Source organism: Somniosus microcephalus, chromosome 29, assembly GCF_052327205.1.
Source record: "Somniosus microcephalus isolate GS21.2 chromosome 29, FLI_Smic_1.0, whole genome shotgun sequence".
Lineage (NCBI taxonomy): Eukaryota > Metazoa > Chordata > Chondrichthyes > Squaliformes > Somniosidae > Somniosus > Somniosus microcephalus.
The window spans coordinates 44,232,425-44,251,650 of record NC_141015.1 but is presented as its reverse complement, the minus strand read 5'-3'; the positions used below and the strand labels follow the sequence as shown (position 1 = coordinate 44,251,650).

The following is a 19,226-nucleotide window of genomic DNA, read 5'->3' as shown; positions in this document are numbered from 1 at the left end:
AAGGGAAGGAACTTGAAACATCTGTCAAGTATTATGTTGTAGAGAGGAGGGAAAGCCAGATTATTTCCATTTTAAACTACACACGACAAGAGGAAATGAGTGAAAAGTATATTTAGACCCAAATTCAGGAAAACATGTACTCAGGGTGTTTTCAGTAATTTACCAAGCAAGATAATCAAGGAATATACACTGGGAATATTCAAAATGCAATGAGATACTGTGATCGGAGAGGGATGAGCGATGAACTGAACAGCTTTTATTTCCATCTGTAGAAGGTCCTGAAGGGAACTGTACAAGTCCAGTACAGGCTAGGGCAGTGAGGCTTGCTGTTGAAAAACTGCTGGCGATGCCTGGCTGTAAAAGGTGCGAGGATGAAGCTTTTAGTACGTGGAGTCAGCTGTTTTTTTTTTTTAGCCTCGAGGTGTTTTGAAGAATTTTCGAAGACAAAATGATTAATTCCTTTCCCAAGGACCACAAGAGTGAAGTCACGGACAGTCCGTGTCCTGCAACACTGGCTGGCTCAGAGGGTGAGAAGTAAACCAATTCAATCTCTTGACTGAAGATAATCAAATGGTTTAGACAACTTCTCATTATATCCCAAATTGTCAACTTGATCTCATTTTTGGACTTCTCTCCTTTGGAATGAAATGGCAGTTTATAACTTGATTCATACCCTTGAGCAGACCAAAGGTTGTATTGGCATTGCGCTCTGAAGGAAGACAGACACCAAGACTTTGTGAAGAACAGTGTGTACAATCCTTCAATGGTTGACCCCACCCGTTTCAGTACATTGAGATGTTGATCTTAGGTTAATGTGAAAAACATTTAAAGTTTTTACAACTTAGAGCTATGCAGACTAGTTTGGATATATGTAATGAACAGGGTTATATCAAGCCAGCCAATCCCATTTGCAAAATATGTTTTGGTTATAAGCAGTGAATCAGAATACTGAAGATATTAGAGAGCTTTGTTGAACAATGTAGAACTGAGCACTGGAACTCTACCTTGATCTTTCACCATGAAGTCAGTAGTAACAAGTGGTGGAACTTGTCCTTTTACACCAGTCGAGAACGGCTCAGATCCTCGGTTTGACTTATCGTCTTCAATCACTTGGATCTGTCACAGCACAGAATACAACATTTCAAACCGTCACTCAATAAAACCCAAGACATTCATTTCAGTTTGTAGAGCGATCTAAAAGCATTGCACCCGGGTATAAAAGGATATGTGCAGACACATTCCCACCAGTTACGACTGAACATACATTTAACAAAGCTCCCCAACACTCCAGTCAGTAAGTGCACTGCCTGGTGTTGTACGGAGCCACAGTGCAGGAAGATCCCAGGCTTGGTCCCTGGTCTGTGCTGAGTTAGCTGGTCTCAGCCAGGAGTAGCTGTGGGCCACAGTTGGCTTCAGCACTCCTGCGGGGAAGAAAGTTAGCCCAGGGTCCCAATCCTGATCACTGCTGGGAAGTGCACGGGTGAACATGAAGCGAGCACAAGATTCGGCTCAGCTATGGTGCCCTCTCCACCATGGAGCAGCTTGCTTACAGTCTTCAGGCTCACACGGAAAATGGCCATTTGGACAAGGTACCAATTAGGCTTTTGATGCCTGTGGAACTGCACAATAGCCGCTGGGTTGGGTTGAGGGAGAGATGAATTATTGGTTAGGGAGAAATTGGCAGTGGGCGAGAGGGGAAATGAAATTTGTTAGTGGGGAAGGGAAAGAACAAATACTTGACATGAATGGTGTATGCACTGTGAATCTATATAGTAAGAGGGTACTTATATTATTCTATAGCTGACATTGCATGCCAACTAAAAGCAACTTTACAGGCGCGAGAGTGGCTGAAGTTCCTCAATGAGACCACAGGCTCTCATTCAGCATTAGTGCTCAATTATAAAAACACAAACACATCCATTGTATTCTTTAAACTTAGCCACTTTTACATTCTGAAATACAGTATCAAAGCACAAATAACTTCTACAGTCTTAGCTAGGCTTGGGCTATTCCGATACTTGTAACTTATTGGATATTGTTTCACTTTATTTTGCTGTACACCTCCCCTCACCCCTGTAATATTACTATTAACTGGTGAACTCAGTCTTCTGCAACTAGTAAGGTAACCAAAAGGGGGCAAAAATTACAGGAGGGTTTCTGACTCTTGTGTACGACTTGGGAAACAACTAAATGAATGTGGAAGAGTTAAAATGATTTGCGTTCTTTTACAAGAATATTGATATCGGTGCAATTAGAAAGAACAGAGACATCTTGCAAAAAAAAGCTCGTCAGTGCTGCAAATTAAAACTAAGACCACAAATGTTTGCCAAGTTAAGTATGCAAGTTTAAATTTGATTTAAGCAATTGATTTAAGTATCTAACACTATCCTCTTAAAACATGTCTGTAAGGTACCAAAGCAGATCACCAGGATAATTTGCTCAAACATTAACCAATCCAAGTCATATGGCTATAAAGTTCCAGTACTGTGTCAGAAAGAGTTACACTGTAAAAATTCACATGGAGTGCAGTTGTATGAAGTCATTTAACATTTATAATAATGTGGTGTTGTAAAATAGGATGCACAAAGTGAAGTGCAATTAAGCTGATGAGATTGTGTGACCTTACAGCATGTAGTTGACGTATGGAGATCAACAAGCCTTTTGGAGTTAAAGCAAAGGCAGCAATGCAGAAAGTAACAGCACACATACATACAAGCAGACTTACTGGACTAGGAATTGCATCTGGATCTATTCTATGTCTTGTTTTCTGTTGAGGTGGCAGTTCATTAAGTTGCTTAAAAAGGCACAAGTGAGCAGCAAAACAGGAGAGAAACAGAAGAGTAACAATTGTTACTTCTATCTTCCCACACTAATGGTGCCACATCAGCAAGTCCTTTGACATACGTTTACACATACATCATTGCACATGCAAGTTGTGTTATTCAGTTAGACTGGTTATCTGTTCATCTTAATGCCACATCCAGGGCCCTTCACATTTCTACAGCTTTAATATTAAAAAGTAAGCTAATAATATTCTGGCAAGATCTACAAATTCATACATTAAAATGTGTTAGCTTCTCAATTTTGAACTTGTCTAACAGCGTTAATTCAGAAAAATCAGACAAAAATAAAGTACATTTTTAACAGAAATACAGTAGGAAACTATACAGAGTTGAAATTTAAATGGTGCAATGTTTTAATGCCCCTTTTAGTCTCCCCATCAGCCTCGTGCAAGCCACTTACCCAGACAGGTCCATCAGCTGAGAGTGCTGAACCGTCTAGACGGTAGAGTGTCTACAACCACTGTATTGTTAAATGGTCAGCGGTGTAAAGGTGATTACAGCAGAGGAACCTCACTCGTCCCTTCCCAGGTCGAGAAGTTTTGACAGACAAAACTCCCTCACCAGAATTCCCTCCCAAGTGCCTGCCAAGATGGTGACACACGGCAAAAATTAACTGCAACTGAAAATTTACTTCCTGCTGCCCATGTCACGCTATCCTTAGAGTGAAACATGATCACTTTGTTCCATCAGAGTCCTGCGTGTCTACATCAACTCCTGGAACACTCCAGGATGCTGACTGTTCTTGAATTATCATTTAAGCCGGACTCTCGATGGATGAACTTTTGTTACTTACATTTCCTTCAATGGATCAGTTGGACTAAATAAAGTTGCAGCAAGAAGCTGTCAGCAGTTTAGTCAGAGCAAAAACAATTGAGTGCACAGCCAATACCTTCCCCAGAAGCTAAACAAGAAGTCCAAACAAAGACACAAGGCTTGTAATCGCCATCATCTACTTTCATGAGTCTTTAATAAAACCCTGAATGGAAAGCCTTGAGCATGAGTCTTTAATAAAACCCTGAATGGGAAGCCTTGAGGCCGTCACAAGGTTCAAACAGATAAGGAAAGCCATTCAAGCTCATCCATTCAGAAAGACCCTACAGTCTTCCCATCGTCGCATCCAAGGGTTTCTTAAATTATTCTAGAGTACTCATCTCAACTGCCCTACCCGAAAGTCCATTCCACGTGCTGGTCAATACCGGCAAAGAACTGTTTCCCAACAATCCTAACGTCATTAACTAACTTGATCCCGCTATCACAATTTAGTTCCAAGTTGTATTCTGAACCTACTCTTTCCGTACGGTTTGCTATCTTACACACCTCTCAAGAGATTATTTTCAGAAATATTCAGGCACCTCACCCATCACCTTAGCAGAAATACTGTTTGCATCATCTGACTCCAGATCCAAGTGCAGCTTAAGAACCCAAACCAGTCAGCAACAACTCACCAGAATAAAATTAACACTCGAATATTAAAATGTTTGTTTTTAGGAGGTACTTACTAAAATAACTTAAGGAATGCACCAATACCACGCCATAAAAACAGGGATTTAATTGACAGAAATTTATAAGCATTAATGTATTCTCCATAATTAAGCGTTATTATTAGTTACCAGTAACAGACCAGCCTCGTTATGATGTCACCAAGGGTTACAAGTCAAATGCACATTATGAGAAGGTTGGTATTACAGCAAGTGTCAACAAGAGCCAACGGCTGACTACCGGCTTCTAGCCCAGTGCTGCTCTCCTGTCTGATTGACTCCGCTATCAGACTCTTGTGCTCGTCTCTCTGGCTCCCACTCTCACGTATGAGTGCTGTAGGAGAAGTCCAAGTCCGACAGGAGAGCAGGACTGGGGCAGGAGCAGGTGAGTGCATTGCAGTGCCAATCAATCACAGGGCACCAGGCTGGAGCTGTGGGACATCAGGCTCAGCGACCAGAGAAACAACAAGGAGGTGCCGGCCGAGAAGGGCTGGGAGTGAAAAAGCTGGAAAAGGGAAAGGAGACTGGAGGCCAGCACATTGGCACCAGATCAGAAACAGACTAGTCTGCTCTGCCAGAGTTACAGTACCAACCACCACAAACACAGAGTGCAGGACACCAAGCTGAAGCAGAGGGGATTGGGGCCAGCTCACTATATACTCATGTATGTACTAACACTACTTTTTAGTGGAGGAACTATTACAAAGTTGTGTTGTAAGCAGGGTTGCATTATTCAGATGCAGTTATGAGACTTTAGTGCATATTAACGCAAATTTCTAAACATGTTCAAATAAAGACGTGAAAAGAATATATTGGGATTACATTCAAGTCTCCAACAAGTTTGCAAACATTGGACACATGCAAGCAAATCCTTGTACAAGCAGTTTAGAGCAGAAAAAAAGAGAACATATACAAAGCAATTCTGCAAACATTAGAACAACAGCCAAAGGCACTACAGTTAACAACAGTGGTGCTTACAGGGCTAGGAATGCTGTCTGGGTCCAAGCGTTTTTGCTGTGGTTGGGGTTGATTGTTGTAATTTGGTGTTCCAGTGTAAGGCGCAGCATAGTTTGGCTGGGGCGCCCTCATTTGTCCAAAAGAACCTGCAAGGACATCACAAATCAAGGCGAACGAAGTGGCAATCAACGCTTCTGTGTATCGCAACACCAAGGAACGTATCGAGCAGCATGGTTGGGGATGAGCAAAATACAGGGTGCTCCTATCCATTCACAGCTTAACCAGGCAGACCAGAGCTGCTGCAAATTGGATTGTCCACACTTCATCTGTATTTGCACAAATTCACTGATTGAAATGGAATATAGTAAGCATATATTTAATAGGGTCTATGGAAAACACATCTAACAGAAACAAGGCATTATAAAATCATACAGCAAAGGAGATGGCCATTCAGCCCATCATACCTGTGCCTGCTCTTTGAAAGAGCTATCCAATTAGTTCCACTCTCCCACTCTTTCCCCAGAGCCCTGCAAATGTTTCCTTTTTAAGCATTTATCTAATTCCCCTTTTGAAAGTTACGATTGAATCTGCTTCCACCGCCCTTTCAGGTAGCGCATTCCAGCTCAGAACTCGCTGCGTAAAAAAAATTCTCATCTCCCCCTTGGCTTTTTTGCCAATTATCTTAAATAGTATTGGTGCAGGGGATTATGCAGTAATCGTGGATTGATCGAGTTTTGGGCAGGGGTGGGGGCTGGTGGAGATAGAAATCTCTTCAGTCCCGGATTGTATAGTGCTGAAAATCAATATGTTCAACAATGACACATTCCCAAGAGCCTCCAATTAGTTTGACGTATGATAAGTAAAGACTGCCAGAAGTTGGAAGAGTACATGCACAAGGTTGACTTATTTTCACGGTATTCCGGCCCCACTTCACTGAAAATATCCAATGAAAAGTTGGCAAAACGTTTAATTTTCATCTTTGAAGTGTCACAACTGCTTCCCCACCGCCCCCCCCCAATTAATGTAGAGCTTAATTACTTGAGTGTTAATTGGAGAAGTTATCTTTCTTTTCTCCTTTTCCTTTAGCTGAACCAGTGCCAGATTCCTTGAAAGGACACAGGCACAAACCGGCATGTGCTAAAACTGGGACCATGGCGGTTGGAGCAGATAAACAAGGTGGTGCGAACTGGTTCATCTTATGTACAACAGTCGCTTCACCAATTTATTACTTTTGAGGGGAATATTACACAAAATAGCAAATAAGTCACCTCCACTGCTTAAAATGCTGCTCCAAGTGTTAGGCATAAAAAGACTTACCGTTCTGTTGAGGTATAAATCCCTGACTTGGCTGTGTCGGATGTACTTGAAAGCCCTGAGGTGGTGGGCCAGGCACGACCCCTGGCATACCAGGTTGAGGACCCGCAGACCTTTGATTAGGCTGGGACGGGTAAAGTCCTGTCGGAGGCTGGGACGGAGGGAGCCCTGTCGGAGACTGTCCTGGCAGTGGTGGTCCGTGCATTGTTGGGGGTCTTTGCACCCCAGGTGGAGGAGGGAGATTCATGCCAGTAAGACTAGATGTGGGAGGAGAGGTGAAAGTTGACACAGGGGCGGGTTGCCCGGGATAGGGGGGCTGAAGAGAGCTACCACCCTGGGCTATGCTTGAGGGAATATTCTGTAGTGGAGTAGAATATTGTGTGTACGCTGCTGGCCCCGTGGGTGGCAAACTTGCTGTGGTTTGAGGATGAGAAGCTGGTGGGCCTGTGAACAAGAGAAATCTACAGTCAACTGGATTCCCACAGGAGAATTCTAAAAGTAGACACAATACATTGATTTGCAATAGTTCACAACTGAGGCAGGAAGCCAGACAATTGGAAATAAACACAGCCCGTCGCTTTTCTCTCTGGGTGGATGCACCTTGCTTGCATTAGCCAGGCAATGGAATACCAGTGACATGAGTAGCTGTGGCCAGGGGAGGAAAGCAGATAATGCAGCAGGAATGGCCCAGTGTGTCAATTAAGGCTGGTATTACCTCACAGAAAATGTACTCAAACATTAAAAGACAGTTGCAGGCAAAACTGAGAAGCATTGTACTGCACTGCAAAATACTAGCATAAACTAGAGGGAACGACAGCACAGTGGTTATGTTACTGGACGAGTAACCCAGAGGCCTGGACTAACGATCCAACACAGCAGTTGGGGAATTTAAATACAGTTAACTAAATAAATTTGGAATTAAAAAAGCTAGCATCAATAATGGTGACCATGAAACGATCAGATTGTTGTGAAAACCCCAACTGGTTCACTAATGTCCTTTAGGGAAGGAAATCTGCCGTCCTTACCCGGTCTGGCCTATACGCGACTCCAGACCCACAGCATTGTGGTTGACTCTTAACTGCCCTCTGAAATGGCCACTAGTAAGCCACTCTGTCATATCAAAAAAAAAGTGTTACGATGGACTGCAGCAGTTCAAGAAAGTGGTTCACCTTCTCAAGAACAATGAGGGATGGGCAATAAATGCAGGCCTTGCTAGCAATGCCCACATCCCGTGAATACATTAAAAAAAATCATTCCAATAAAACCAGGTGTTGCCATCAACAAATTTGTTGATTAAATTGTCTTTTAAGACAACAGAAACTTCAGCCCCGCATCAGCAGATGCTGGCAGTACTGTAACTGCAGTGTTGCCAAGATAACCTACAGCTGATACAGTGGTGTTCCAGCTGTTCTCGGAACTCTTATTTTAAACGCAATTTAATAGATTTTAAAAAGACTTGCATAAAGTCAGAATTTTAAGAAATCCCACTAACTGCGGGGTGAATCACACGAATCACCATCAGCTACAAAAATCGTGGAATTGGTTATGGGACTTTGAGCTGACAAGTAGCTACCCTTACGTAGAACGCCAGTAGACCATCAACTATTCTTTTCCCGTGCAAGAGACGGTGAATTCATCCACATATATTATCCTAGGAATTCACAAGTAATTGACTGGTTCTCAAATACGTTGATGCGCCTTTCTGTATTTCAACTTCTTTAATATGTTGCACGGTACAATATACATGAGAAAAATCAGAAGACAAACATAAACAAGAGCCAAATGAGTGTGTCACTGGTTGTACCAACGTGCGAGATGTAGGTTTGTACCTACAATGAGGTCCTGATCTCTGCCAGGCACTTGGGCGGGGAGGGGGAAAAGAGGAGCAGTGAAGCGGCCCATTCACAGTGCCAAGAGGCGGATGGTGTCAGTGGGTGAATTTGTCTAATGGTCGGAAGCTCATGCAAGGCTGCGTTTGCTAGCAGGTGGTTGCTAAACAGCAAAGGAAGAGATCTGCTTCGGGGCCAGTGAGGAGGAATGAGAACATGCTTTAACATGAAGTGAAATGTTTAAAAGGGTTGTGATTAAGAAATAACTAACAATTTAAGGAATTGTTTAAAACATATCCATATATTTTATTTTTCTGTAAAACACTTCACTGCTTTCCAAAGTCCTACATTTGCAGGAGTGGGCTGGCTGGATTCACACTCTGGGTTTTCTCTCCACGTTGGGGGTTGTGGTTTCTCCTCCTTTTCCCCCTCCCCTGCCCGACGGCCTCGGCAGAGATCAGGACCTCCTTGTGGGTACAAACCTACATCTCGCACATTGGTACAACCAGTGACACACTCATTAGGCTCCTGTTTATGCTTGCCCTCTGATTTGTCTCATGTATATTTTGAACAAAAAAATGAGGTTGTGCATCATTCTATGTGTGGGCTGGACTGATTGTCTTCCTGAGACTCGGATTCCTGCAGTGTAAAGTTTAAACCGATTCACATTGCAGCCATTTGTAACAGACTAAATGATGCCGGTGAGATGAAACAGGGTGGGCGGTGACTCGTGTGGAGCAGAAACACAGACATTGACCAGTTGGGCCAGACGGCCTGTTCCTGTGCTCTAAATACTTTGCAACAAGTTTTTAAAAGAAACTTGGAATTCGGTTTTCAGAATGGCAGTTCAGAAGGATGTACAGGAAACTTTTTTTTATCCGGCACCGGCGGGGTGCTGGTTGATCAAAAAGTCCGGATTACAGCGAGGTATACTTACCAAGGTATGAGAGCCCCGTACATGGCCACAGGTGCAGGAGCCTCGGTTACACGGCCACAGGTGCAGGAGCCCCGGTTACACGGCCACAGGTGCAGGAGCCCCGGTTACACGGCACTTGTGCAGGAGTCCCAGTTACACGGCTACAGATCCAGGAACCCCGGTTACACGGCCACTAATATATAGTAAAACTTACCTGACCCTACTCCTGAATTTTGCCGTTTAAAGAGAGATTTCCGGATATTTCGGTGCCGGTTAAAAGAAAGTTTCCTGTACTTTAAAGCATGTGGCTTTTTTGATTTTGAGATGACTTGAACTGTACACAATCCCATCAGCTTAACATTGCTTACCGTATCCCTGGCTGACAGGTGGTGGTGCGCTGTTGGTAGAAACACCACTGATTTGCATTCTCGCCATCTGATTTGGTAACTGCTGAGTGTTACTGAGCGGGGGCGCATATTGTTGATATGGCATTGGCTGGCTCCCAGACTGAAGTGTGTTACCAGGCATGTACGACTGAGACACTGGAAGCCTGTAAAAGGATTTCAATAGTTAGATTCCAGCATTCACAAGAGGTCATTCCAATTGGGTTTGTGCCTTTGCTGGAGTATCTCATATACTGGCTTTGCAATTGGGCCATGCAGAGAGTCAGCAGCATGTTGAACGGTTACTCTGAACCCAGGTGATTTAACTTGCTTCTCATATCCACATCTGGAAAGCGCTCTGCGACGCTGCATTTGTATTACCGCATTTAGGTTGATGCAAAGTGGTTTACGGGGAAGGGGCGATTTCAAGCAAAACTTATGTTTTGAGTAACTGAAGACCACTAAAACCCGGAGGTACGAGATCCCCGCCAGCAGCCTGTCTCACAATGGTTTGAGTACCCAAAGCATGCAGTATAAATCCAGCCCGAGAGAGGGGCTCAGTGTCAGGACACTTTTGTGAGGAGTCAATATTAGTTTACTTCCCCCCCACCCCCTCCCCTTTTATTTGAAATGTTGACTTCATTAGGAGAAATCAGCTTGCTGAATGTTCTTCTGGTTTGAAAGAGCTGGAATCATTGAAGAGACATTCATCCAGGATGTCAAATCAGTTCAGGTTCCCGGGGTCAGGTCTAGCAGTGCAGTAGTCACCTCATCAGCACTTCAGCTAAAATATTGCCTGCAATAGCTGGCGAACTTCTTTTGAAAAACAGGAAAACCACATCTTTGGAAGGGGCACTGATCCTGTTACTCCCACTAAAAAAAAGTTCCTGATGCACTCCTTTTGGGGGAACAAGTTTTTGGCTGATCAATTCAGCAGAATGTTTATTTTGAAGCAAATAAAATTTAAATACAAAATTAGAACCGAGGAGATTAATGGGGGTTTAAAATGACGATGAGTTGGGACAGAGTAGATAGAAAGACTGTTCCCAGTGATTGAGGCCCTGGAACAAAGGGATATAGACAGAAGGTTAAATCGAAGTGATTTAGCACAGGGGAACTTTTCTTAGTTACACAGCGGGTTATAAGGCTGTGGAATGCCCAGTTAATGATGGAAGCAGAGACTGGGAACATCGGTTAGGTAGGTGGTTGAAGGGAATGGTAATAAAGGGATAAGGAAACAGTGAGCACATGGGGTTAAAAGTGGAGAATAAACAACACAGACTGGTTGGGCTGAATGACCTGTGTGTTTTGTAACCTTTATATAATTCTATGTATATGTAATTAACGTTTTCAATTTTAAAATCCTTGTTTAGAGTTAAATTCCTTACCTATGGACTTTCTATAGGTTTTTCTCTAATGAGCAATAGACAGAATACATTCATTTGTACATCTCTGCTAAAATATAACAGACACGAACATTTTTCTACAGTATCACAGTGCAAGTTTTGAAACAAGTAACATTTATATTGGGCTTAAATAGAACTTTTTAAAACCGAGTCTGTTGTGTACCTTGTGTATATTAAAGTCACGTATTAGGTGTGGAATGTACGTTTTGTAGTTACAAGGTTGTAACCCACTTGAGGGGTTCAGAGGATGTCAAAGCTCAAGTTAAGGCCCTCGGAACTCCAAGTGATCTGGTTTTTGTTTCGATATATTCCAGAGTATTTCTCAGGTCTATTTGTTTCAGGTACAAATCGTGACAAACCTTTGCATCTGGTCAGGCACTGCAGGCCCATTCTGTACGTCCCCCTGCCCATACTGGTTATAGGTTGGCTGTTGTGCAGCTGTTGAAGGCGGTAATGAGGTTAGGGGTGCTCCTGATGCTGGTGGTGGCCTTAAAGGACCTACAAAATATAAAAAAACATTAGAATTTTAACAAATGCATCTCTGAAAATGGGGAACGTTATTAATGCATTTACTTATAGAAACATAGAAGATCGGAGCAGGAGTAGGCCATTCGGCCCCTCGAGCCTGCTCCTCCACTCAATGAGATTATGGCTGATCATCCAAATTCAGTACCCGGTCCCTGCTTTCTCCCCATACCCCTTGATCCCTTTAGCCTTAAGAAATATATCCAACTCCTTCTTGAATATATTTAATGAATTGGCCTCTACTGCCTTCTGTGGTAGAGAATTCCACAGGTTCACCACTCTCTGGGTGAAGAAATTCCTCCTCATTTCTGTCCTAAATGGCCTACCCCTTATCCTTAGACTGTGACCCCTGGTTCTGGACTCCCCAGCCATCGGGAACATCGTTCCAGCATCTAGTCTGTCTCGTCCTGTTAGAATTTTATAAGTTTCGATGAGATCCCCTCTCATTCTTCTAAACTCTAGCGAGTACAAGCCCAATCGACCCAATCTCTCCTCGTACGTCATTCCTGTCATCCCAGGGATCAGCCCGGTGAATCTTCACTGCACTCCTTCCATGGCAAGAACATCCTTCCTCAGGTAAGGCGACCAAAACTGCACACAATACTCAAGGTGTGGTCTCACCAAGGCCCTGTACAACTGCAGCAAGACATCCTTGTTCCTGTACTCAAACCCTCTCGCTACGAAGGCCATTTGCCTTCTTAACCGCCTGCTGCACCTGCATGCTTACCTTCAGCGACTGGTGCACAAGGACGCCCAGGTCTCGTTGCACTTCCCCTTCTCCCAATCTATTGCCATTCAGTTAATACTCTGCCTTCCTGTTTTTGACACCAAAGTGGATAACCTCGCATTTATCCACGTTATATTGCATCTGCCATGCTTCTGCCCAATCACCCAACCTGTCCAAATCATACTGGAGTTTCTCGGCATCCTCCTCACAGCACACACGCCCAGCCAGCTTTGTGTCGTCTGCAAACATGGAGATATTACATCTAGTTCCCTCGTCTAGATCATTAATATATTGTGAATAGCTGGGGTCCAAGGACCGATCCCTGCGGTACCCCACTAGTCACTGCCTGCCACTTGGAAAAAGAGCCATTTATTCGAACTCTCTGCTTTCTGTCTGCCAACCAGTTCTCTATCCAAGTCAATACCTTGCCCCCAATCCCATGTGCCTTAATTTTACATGCTAATCTCTTCTGCGGGACCTTATCAAAAGCCTTTTGAAAATCCAAATACACCACATCCACTGGTTCTCCCTTATCTATTTTGCCAGTTACATCCTCAAAAAATTCCAGTAGATTAGTCAAGCACGATTTACCCTTTGTAAATCCATGTTGACTTTGTCCGATCCGGTCACTTTTTTCCCCAAGTGCTCCGCTATTACATCCTTTATAATGGACTCTAGCATTTTCCCCACTACCGATGTCAGGCTTACCGGTCTGTAATTCCCCGTTTTCTTTCTACCATCCTTTTTAAATAGTGGGGTTACATTAGCTACCCTCCAATCCATGGGAACTGTTCCGGAGTCCATAGAATTTTGGAAGATGACCAGCAATGCATCTACTATTTCTAGGGCCACTTCCTTAAGTACCCTAGGATGTAGATTATCGGGCCCTGGGGATTTATCGGCCTTCAATCCCATCAATTTCCCTAACACCATTTCCCTACAAACACTGATTTCTATCAGTTCCTCCCTTTCATTAGACCCTATGTTCCCCAACATCTCTGGGAGGTTATTTGTGTCCTCCTTTGTGAAGACAGAACCAAAATATGTATTTAATTGGTCTGCCATTTCTTTGTTCCCCATTATAAATTCCCCCGATTCTGACTGCAATTCCCCTAATTCTTTAATTGTGATGCCAACAGCACAATACCAAAATAATTCCAAGTCCCTTATAAAGCAGAAGTAAAACTAGAAGCTTCCTATGTAACTGTATTAGAAAACTCTGAAATTTCACTAATTGAACAAACTAGGCACTAGTGCTACAAAAAGAAACAATTCTGAACTCAGGTCAGCCAAGTCTCTGCATAAAATAGGCAAACAATATGAAAGTATAGACTGGATTTAAAATATCTTTCTGATATTGTTGCAAAATAAACTACGTTGTGATGCAAAACTTAAACAACTGTATAATTTGGCGGAAATTATTTTGTAGGTCGCTGCTCATTCACTTCTGCGACCCAATTAAATGTGATTGGGGTTTCTCTATGGGATTCAGTGCAGAGAAATGCCCAGAATCAACACTAACCTAGCATTCTCCAAAACCATCAGGGTTCCATATTCACCGAGAACATAAAATATAGCTTTAAAAAAAAAAAAAAATTGTAAAAAGAATGTTGGATAGGCACTTGAGGATGAGCAACGCACAGGCTTACGGACAAAACACGGAGACATGGGACTGAGCACCACTGCTCTTTCAAAGAGCCAGTACCGGCATGGTGGGCCAAATGGCCTCCTGCTATGCTGGAAGTTTCTATGATTCAATGAATACTGCAATCCTGAAAGACAGTTGTTTTTTTTTTTGAAGGGAGTGTTTTGAATTTTACCAAATAGCTTAATCCTGTCATACAAATTGTGTCAACTTCTAAAACACACTGGAAGAATCAGAGGGGCACACAGTGCAACTTACCAGATTTGGCAAAAACATAAAATGGATCATTCCCAGCTCTCAGCAGCTCAGAGGTAAAGTCAACGTACTGGCCAGGTTGCTCCCCTGCCTGTGCTGAGCGAACTGATCTCAGCTAGAGGCCCTGGTATCCCTGGCCTAGCGGAGGTGGTGGGAAGGTGGCCAGGGTTCCAGCTTGTGACTGCTATATAGCGGCCCTCGTCTGTGGGTGCGAGGCGAGAACAGAATTGGACTAGTTTGTGTTGATCGCCCCAGTCGGATATAGCTTGCTGAATAAAGAGCACTTGGGCAAGTTATGGAAGGCTCCTGCTACCCACAGGAGCATACCCACAGAGTCAACACCCAGGAGATGAACAGAGAAGAAAGTTCATTCTGTCAAGAGAGAGAGAGAGAGAGAGAGAGAGAGGTTAAGGAGTAGGGGTGGGTTGGGGTAGAGGACAAAGTACCAGAGAGGTAGAAATGAAAGGAGGAATGAGCAGATAACAGGAAGGGGAGGAGACAGGAAAGAAGGATCCAGAGAGGTAAAGAGAAGAGAAAGAAAGCCTGAGATAGAAATAATGGCCTCAGGTCCAGGGCAACAGCCAAAATGCGCACATAAATTGACACAGGGAAACTCAGGTTACATGGGCACGGCGAAGATTACGGTAGATATGTCCTGATTGTAAACAGAGAATAAAGAGACAATAAAGAGAGCCAACGTTAAAGTCAGTGGTGGGGTGAAGCAGACTTGTAGAAGGTGTGGAGTCAGCTCGGAGCATCGGCAAACACATAGATACATAGATACATAGAAGATAGGAGCAGGAGTAGGCCATTCGGCCCTTCGTGCCTGCTCCGCCATTCGATGAGATCATGGCTGATCCTTTAATTCAGTATCCCGTCCCCGCCTTCTCTCCGTAACCCTTAACCCCTTTTGCCCGTAGAAATATATCTAATTCCCTCTTAAATATATTTAATGAGCTGGCGTACACTGCCCTCTGTGGCAATGAGTTCCACAGGTTCACCACTCTCTGAGTGAAGAAATTCCCCCTCATCTCTGTCCTAAATGGTTTAGCCCTTATCCTTAAATTATGTCCTCTAGTTCTGTTCTCACCCGCCAAGGGAAACATTCCTTCTGCATCCAGTCTGTCTAGACCTGTCAGAATTTTATACACTTCTATGAGGTCCCCTCTCAATCTTCTAAACTCCAGTGTGTACATCCCTAAACTACATAGTCTCTCCTCATAGGTCATTCCCGCCATTCCTGGTATCAGCCTGGTGAATCGCCGCTGCACCCCCTCCATGGCAAGAACATCCTTCCTCAGATGAGGCGACCAAAACTGTACACAGTACTCGAGGTGTGGTCTCACCAGTGCCCTGTACAGCTGCAGCAAGGTATCCCTGTTCCTGTATTCTAACCCTTTTGCTATGAAGGCCAGCATACCGTTTGCCTTCTTGACCGCCTGTTGCACCTGCATGCTCGCCTTCAGTGACTGGTGTACAAGAACACCCAGGTCTCTCTGTACTTCCCCCTCTCCCAATCTATTGCCATTTAAATAATAATTTGCCCTCCCGTTCCTGCACCCAAGGTGGATAACTTCGCACTTGTCCACATTATAGTGCATCTGCCATTTATCCGCCCAATCGCCCAGTCTGTCCAAATCGCTCTGGAGCTTCCTGGTCTCTTCCTCTGAGCCCACCCCCCCTCCTAGTTTAGTGTCGTCTGCAAATTTGGAAATGCTGCATCCGACTCCCTGATCCAGGTCATTAATGTAAATTGTGAACAGCTGGGGGCCCAGGACAGATCCCTGTGGTACCCCACTTGTTACTGCCTGCCATTCAGAAAATGAGCCGTTTATTCCAACTCTCTGTTTTCTATCTGACAGCCAGTTCCCTATCCACGCCAAAACTTTCCCCTTTATCCCATGAGCCTCAATTTTCCATGCTAATCTTTTATGTGGGACCTTATCGAAGGCCTTTTGGAAGTCCAGGTACACCACATCTACTGGCTCTCCCCCATCTATTCTACCAGTTACTCCCTCAAAAAATTCCAATAGATTAGTCAAGCACGATTTACCCTTTGTAAATCCATGTTGACTCTGTCCTATCCTGTCCCCATTTGCTAAGTGCTCCGCTATTTCATCCTTAATGATGGACTCCAGCATTTTGCCCACAACTGATGTAAGGCTTACAGGTCTGTAATTACCTGCTTTTTCCCTACCCCCCTTTTTGAATAGTGGGGTAACGTTAGCTACCCTCCAATCCATCGGCACTGTTCCCGAGTCTAATGAATTCTGAAAAATCATCCTTAGTGCATCCGCTATCTCTAGGGCCACCTCCTTCAGTACCCTAGGATGCATGTTATCAGGCCCTGGGGATTTGTCCACCTTCAATCCCTTTAGCTTCCTTAACACCATATCCTTAGAGATATTGATTTGCGTCAGTTCCTCCTTTGCCAATGTCCCTATTTTTCCCGATATCCCAGGGAGGTTTTTTGTGTCTTCCTTCGTAAAGACTGACCCAAAGTATGCATTTAGTTGATCTGCCATTTCCTTATTTCCCATTATATATTCCCCCGTATCTGACTGCAATGGACCAACTTTGGTTTTCACCAGTCTTTTCCTTTTGATATATTTATAAAAGCTTTTGGAGTTAGTTTTTATATTTTCCGCCAGCTTGTTTTCGTAAGCTATTTTGCCCCTCTTGATCATGCCCTTTGCCCTCCTTTGCTCTATCTTAAACTGTTCCCAATCTTCCGCTCTGGCGCTTTTTTTGGCTATTTTATACGCCCTATCTTTGGATTTTATGCTGTCTCTAATTTCCCCTGTTATCCACGGTTGAGTCACCTTTTTAGATTTCCTTTTATGCCAGATTGGTATAAACAATTTTTGCAATTTTGTCATTCTATCTTTAAATGTTTGCCATTGTTTATCTACCTCCAGTCCTCCCAGGAACGTTGTCCAATCAGACCTACTCAGTTCCCGTCTCATGGCATCATAATTCCCCTTGTTTAAATTCAGGACCTTAGTCTCTGAGTCAATTTCTTCGCTCTCCATTTCGAGTGAGAAGTCGATCATGTTATGATCGCTCTGACCCAAGGGTCCCCGTACAACAAGATTACTGATTAGTCCCTTCTCATTGCACAGTACCCAGTCCAATATAGCCTGTTCCCGAGTTGGTTCCTCGACATATTGATCCAGATAACCATCCCTTAAACACTCAAGGAATTCCTCCTCCTCATTATTTTTACTGATTAGGCTAGTCCAATCTATATGTAAGTTCAAACATGTCCAAGTTTGGAGATCGGTACGGCCCAGGAGCTGTTACAGGGTCAGAGCAACAGTTCACGTACGGCTGACGGTTTTGTAGTAACACAGAAACTGAAATCCAGTTAAGTTCACGAGCTTTTATTCTCCATAGAGACGCAATTGTACAAAGTGTTGAAGAGAGTCCAAATCTAATAATGCACTATGAAAAATTAATGACTGCGTAGAAACATTTAAAAAAAACCTTTGCTCAGCCCCTGTTGAAATATTAATAGGTGCAATGCCCAACAATAATTAGCAAAGTAAACTTAACAGCAACATGAGAGCAGGAGAAAGCTCTTAGCTTCTTTCTCCACAGGCGCTAAATCTCAAATTCGCAAAGTTCTGTTACCAAACAAGACAAACTGTCCAATTACAGAAAATAATTCCATTTTGAAGCTCTGATCAGCAAAAATTTGACTTTCCTTCAGAAGTGGTGACTGGCAAAATTTAAGCACTGTGGCTTTGAGACAACTGAAATTCAGACATAACTTCAAACGAGGGTCAAAGATGCAGAAATCCTTGAAGATGTGGCCTTCCCATCGGCCTGCTTGTGGAAGGTGTTTTGTTCAGTGCAAGGCATTAAATTAGCTATCCACATAAATAAAAAGCTCTGCGCATTCAATTGTGAAATTACCAGTAAACCGTGATGGTAATCAAATACATAAATGTGTATCACAACACAATTTCCATAAATAAGAGACATATTTTAATTTCTACAACGGTTGCCACTTGGAAAATGCTTCAGGTCAGGAAACACTCAAGCCATTCGAAATCCACATGAAAGTGTCATTAGCAAAAGCACGGCCTCCTGCCGCACTAGAATGTGATGCACCATTAAGCCCCCCTCCCCTGCACTTTTATTCAATTTTAAACCAAATTAATTTTTAATACGCATCGTAAACACACTATTAGCATCACCCATGGGATATGCCAAGTGGGAAATGTAACTCACAAATCAGCATAACCTATCCGTTCTACGCCTAATACTGCAGAACAGCCAGCAGAGCAGAGTGGGAGATATTCAATTGAGAGATGGATATGGTATAATTTAAATACATTCCTAAAAGGAGTAAACGGGATGAGTCAAAGACTGGGATTTTCTGGATAAATCTTTAAAGAGGCATATAATAAACATTGGGAGAAATGCAGAAGAAAACTGAGAAATATACTCAGCATGAAAGAGAAGCGAAAAGCGAGATTAGGATGGAATACGAAGAAAGACTGGTCAACATACAGGAAAATGGTGAGGGACAGGGAAATAGTTAGGTGGTGTTTTTTAAAATTAAACATGTTGGAAGTAGAAGGATAGTCCAAAGGATGGGGCCACGACAAGAAGTCTGGCCACCTCACATCAAGAACAAAGGTTGGCAGAAATACTGAAGTATTTCACCTCAGGCTTTACAGTAAGGTGAAAGTGGGAGTGCCTGAGGAGTGTGGAACAGCTGAGGCTATAACTTCATTTAAAAGGGAGAGCATGAACATAGAAACATAGAAGATAGGAGCAGGAGTAGGCCATTCGGCCCCTCGAGCCTGCTCCGCCATTCAATGAGATCATGGCTGATCATCCAATTTCAGTACCCAGTCCCTGCCTTCTCCCCATAGCCCTTGATCCCTTCAGCCTTAAGAAACATATCCAACTCCTTCTTGAATATATTTAATGAATT

The 19,226-nt window shown here is 43.4% G+C and overlaps 1 protein-coding gene across 4 annotated transcripts in view; it reads right to left on the bottom strand.

Moving 5' to 3' along the window:
• Positions 1 to 19,226, bottom strand: part of LOC147098703 (protein transport protein Sec24C-like) — a 109,077-nt gene that overhangs the window by 47,417 nt on the left and 42,434 nt on the right. For 3 of the 4 annotated variants that reach the window (XM_085970751.1, XM_085970750.1, XM_085970752.1), the window contains exons 3-8: positions 11,486 to 11,624; positions 9,706 to 9,887; positions 6,596 to 7,036; positions 5,300 to 5,424; positions 2,726 to 2,794; positions 1,005 to 1,116 (exon numbers count right to left, since the gene is read on the bottom strand). In XM_085970751.1, coding sequence (XP_085826877.1) covers positions 1,005 to 1,116; positions 2,726 to 2,794; positions 5,300 to 5,424; positions 6,596 to 7,036; positions 9,706 to 9,887; positions 11,486 to 11,624 — 1,068 coding nt within the window. The remainder of the gene's footprint in view (positions 1 to 1,004; positions 1,117 to 2,725; positions 2,795 to 5,299; positions 5,425 to 6,595; positions 7,037 to 9,705; positions 9,888 to 11,485; positions 11,625 to 19,226) is intronic. The other variant, XM_085970753.1, reaches the window with a different exon arrangement.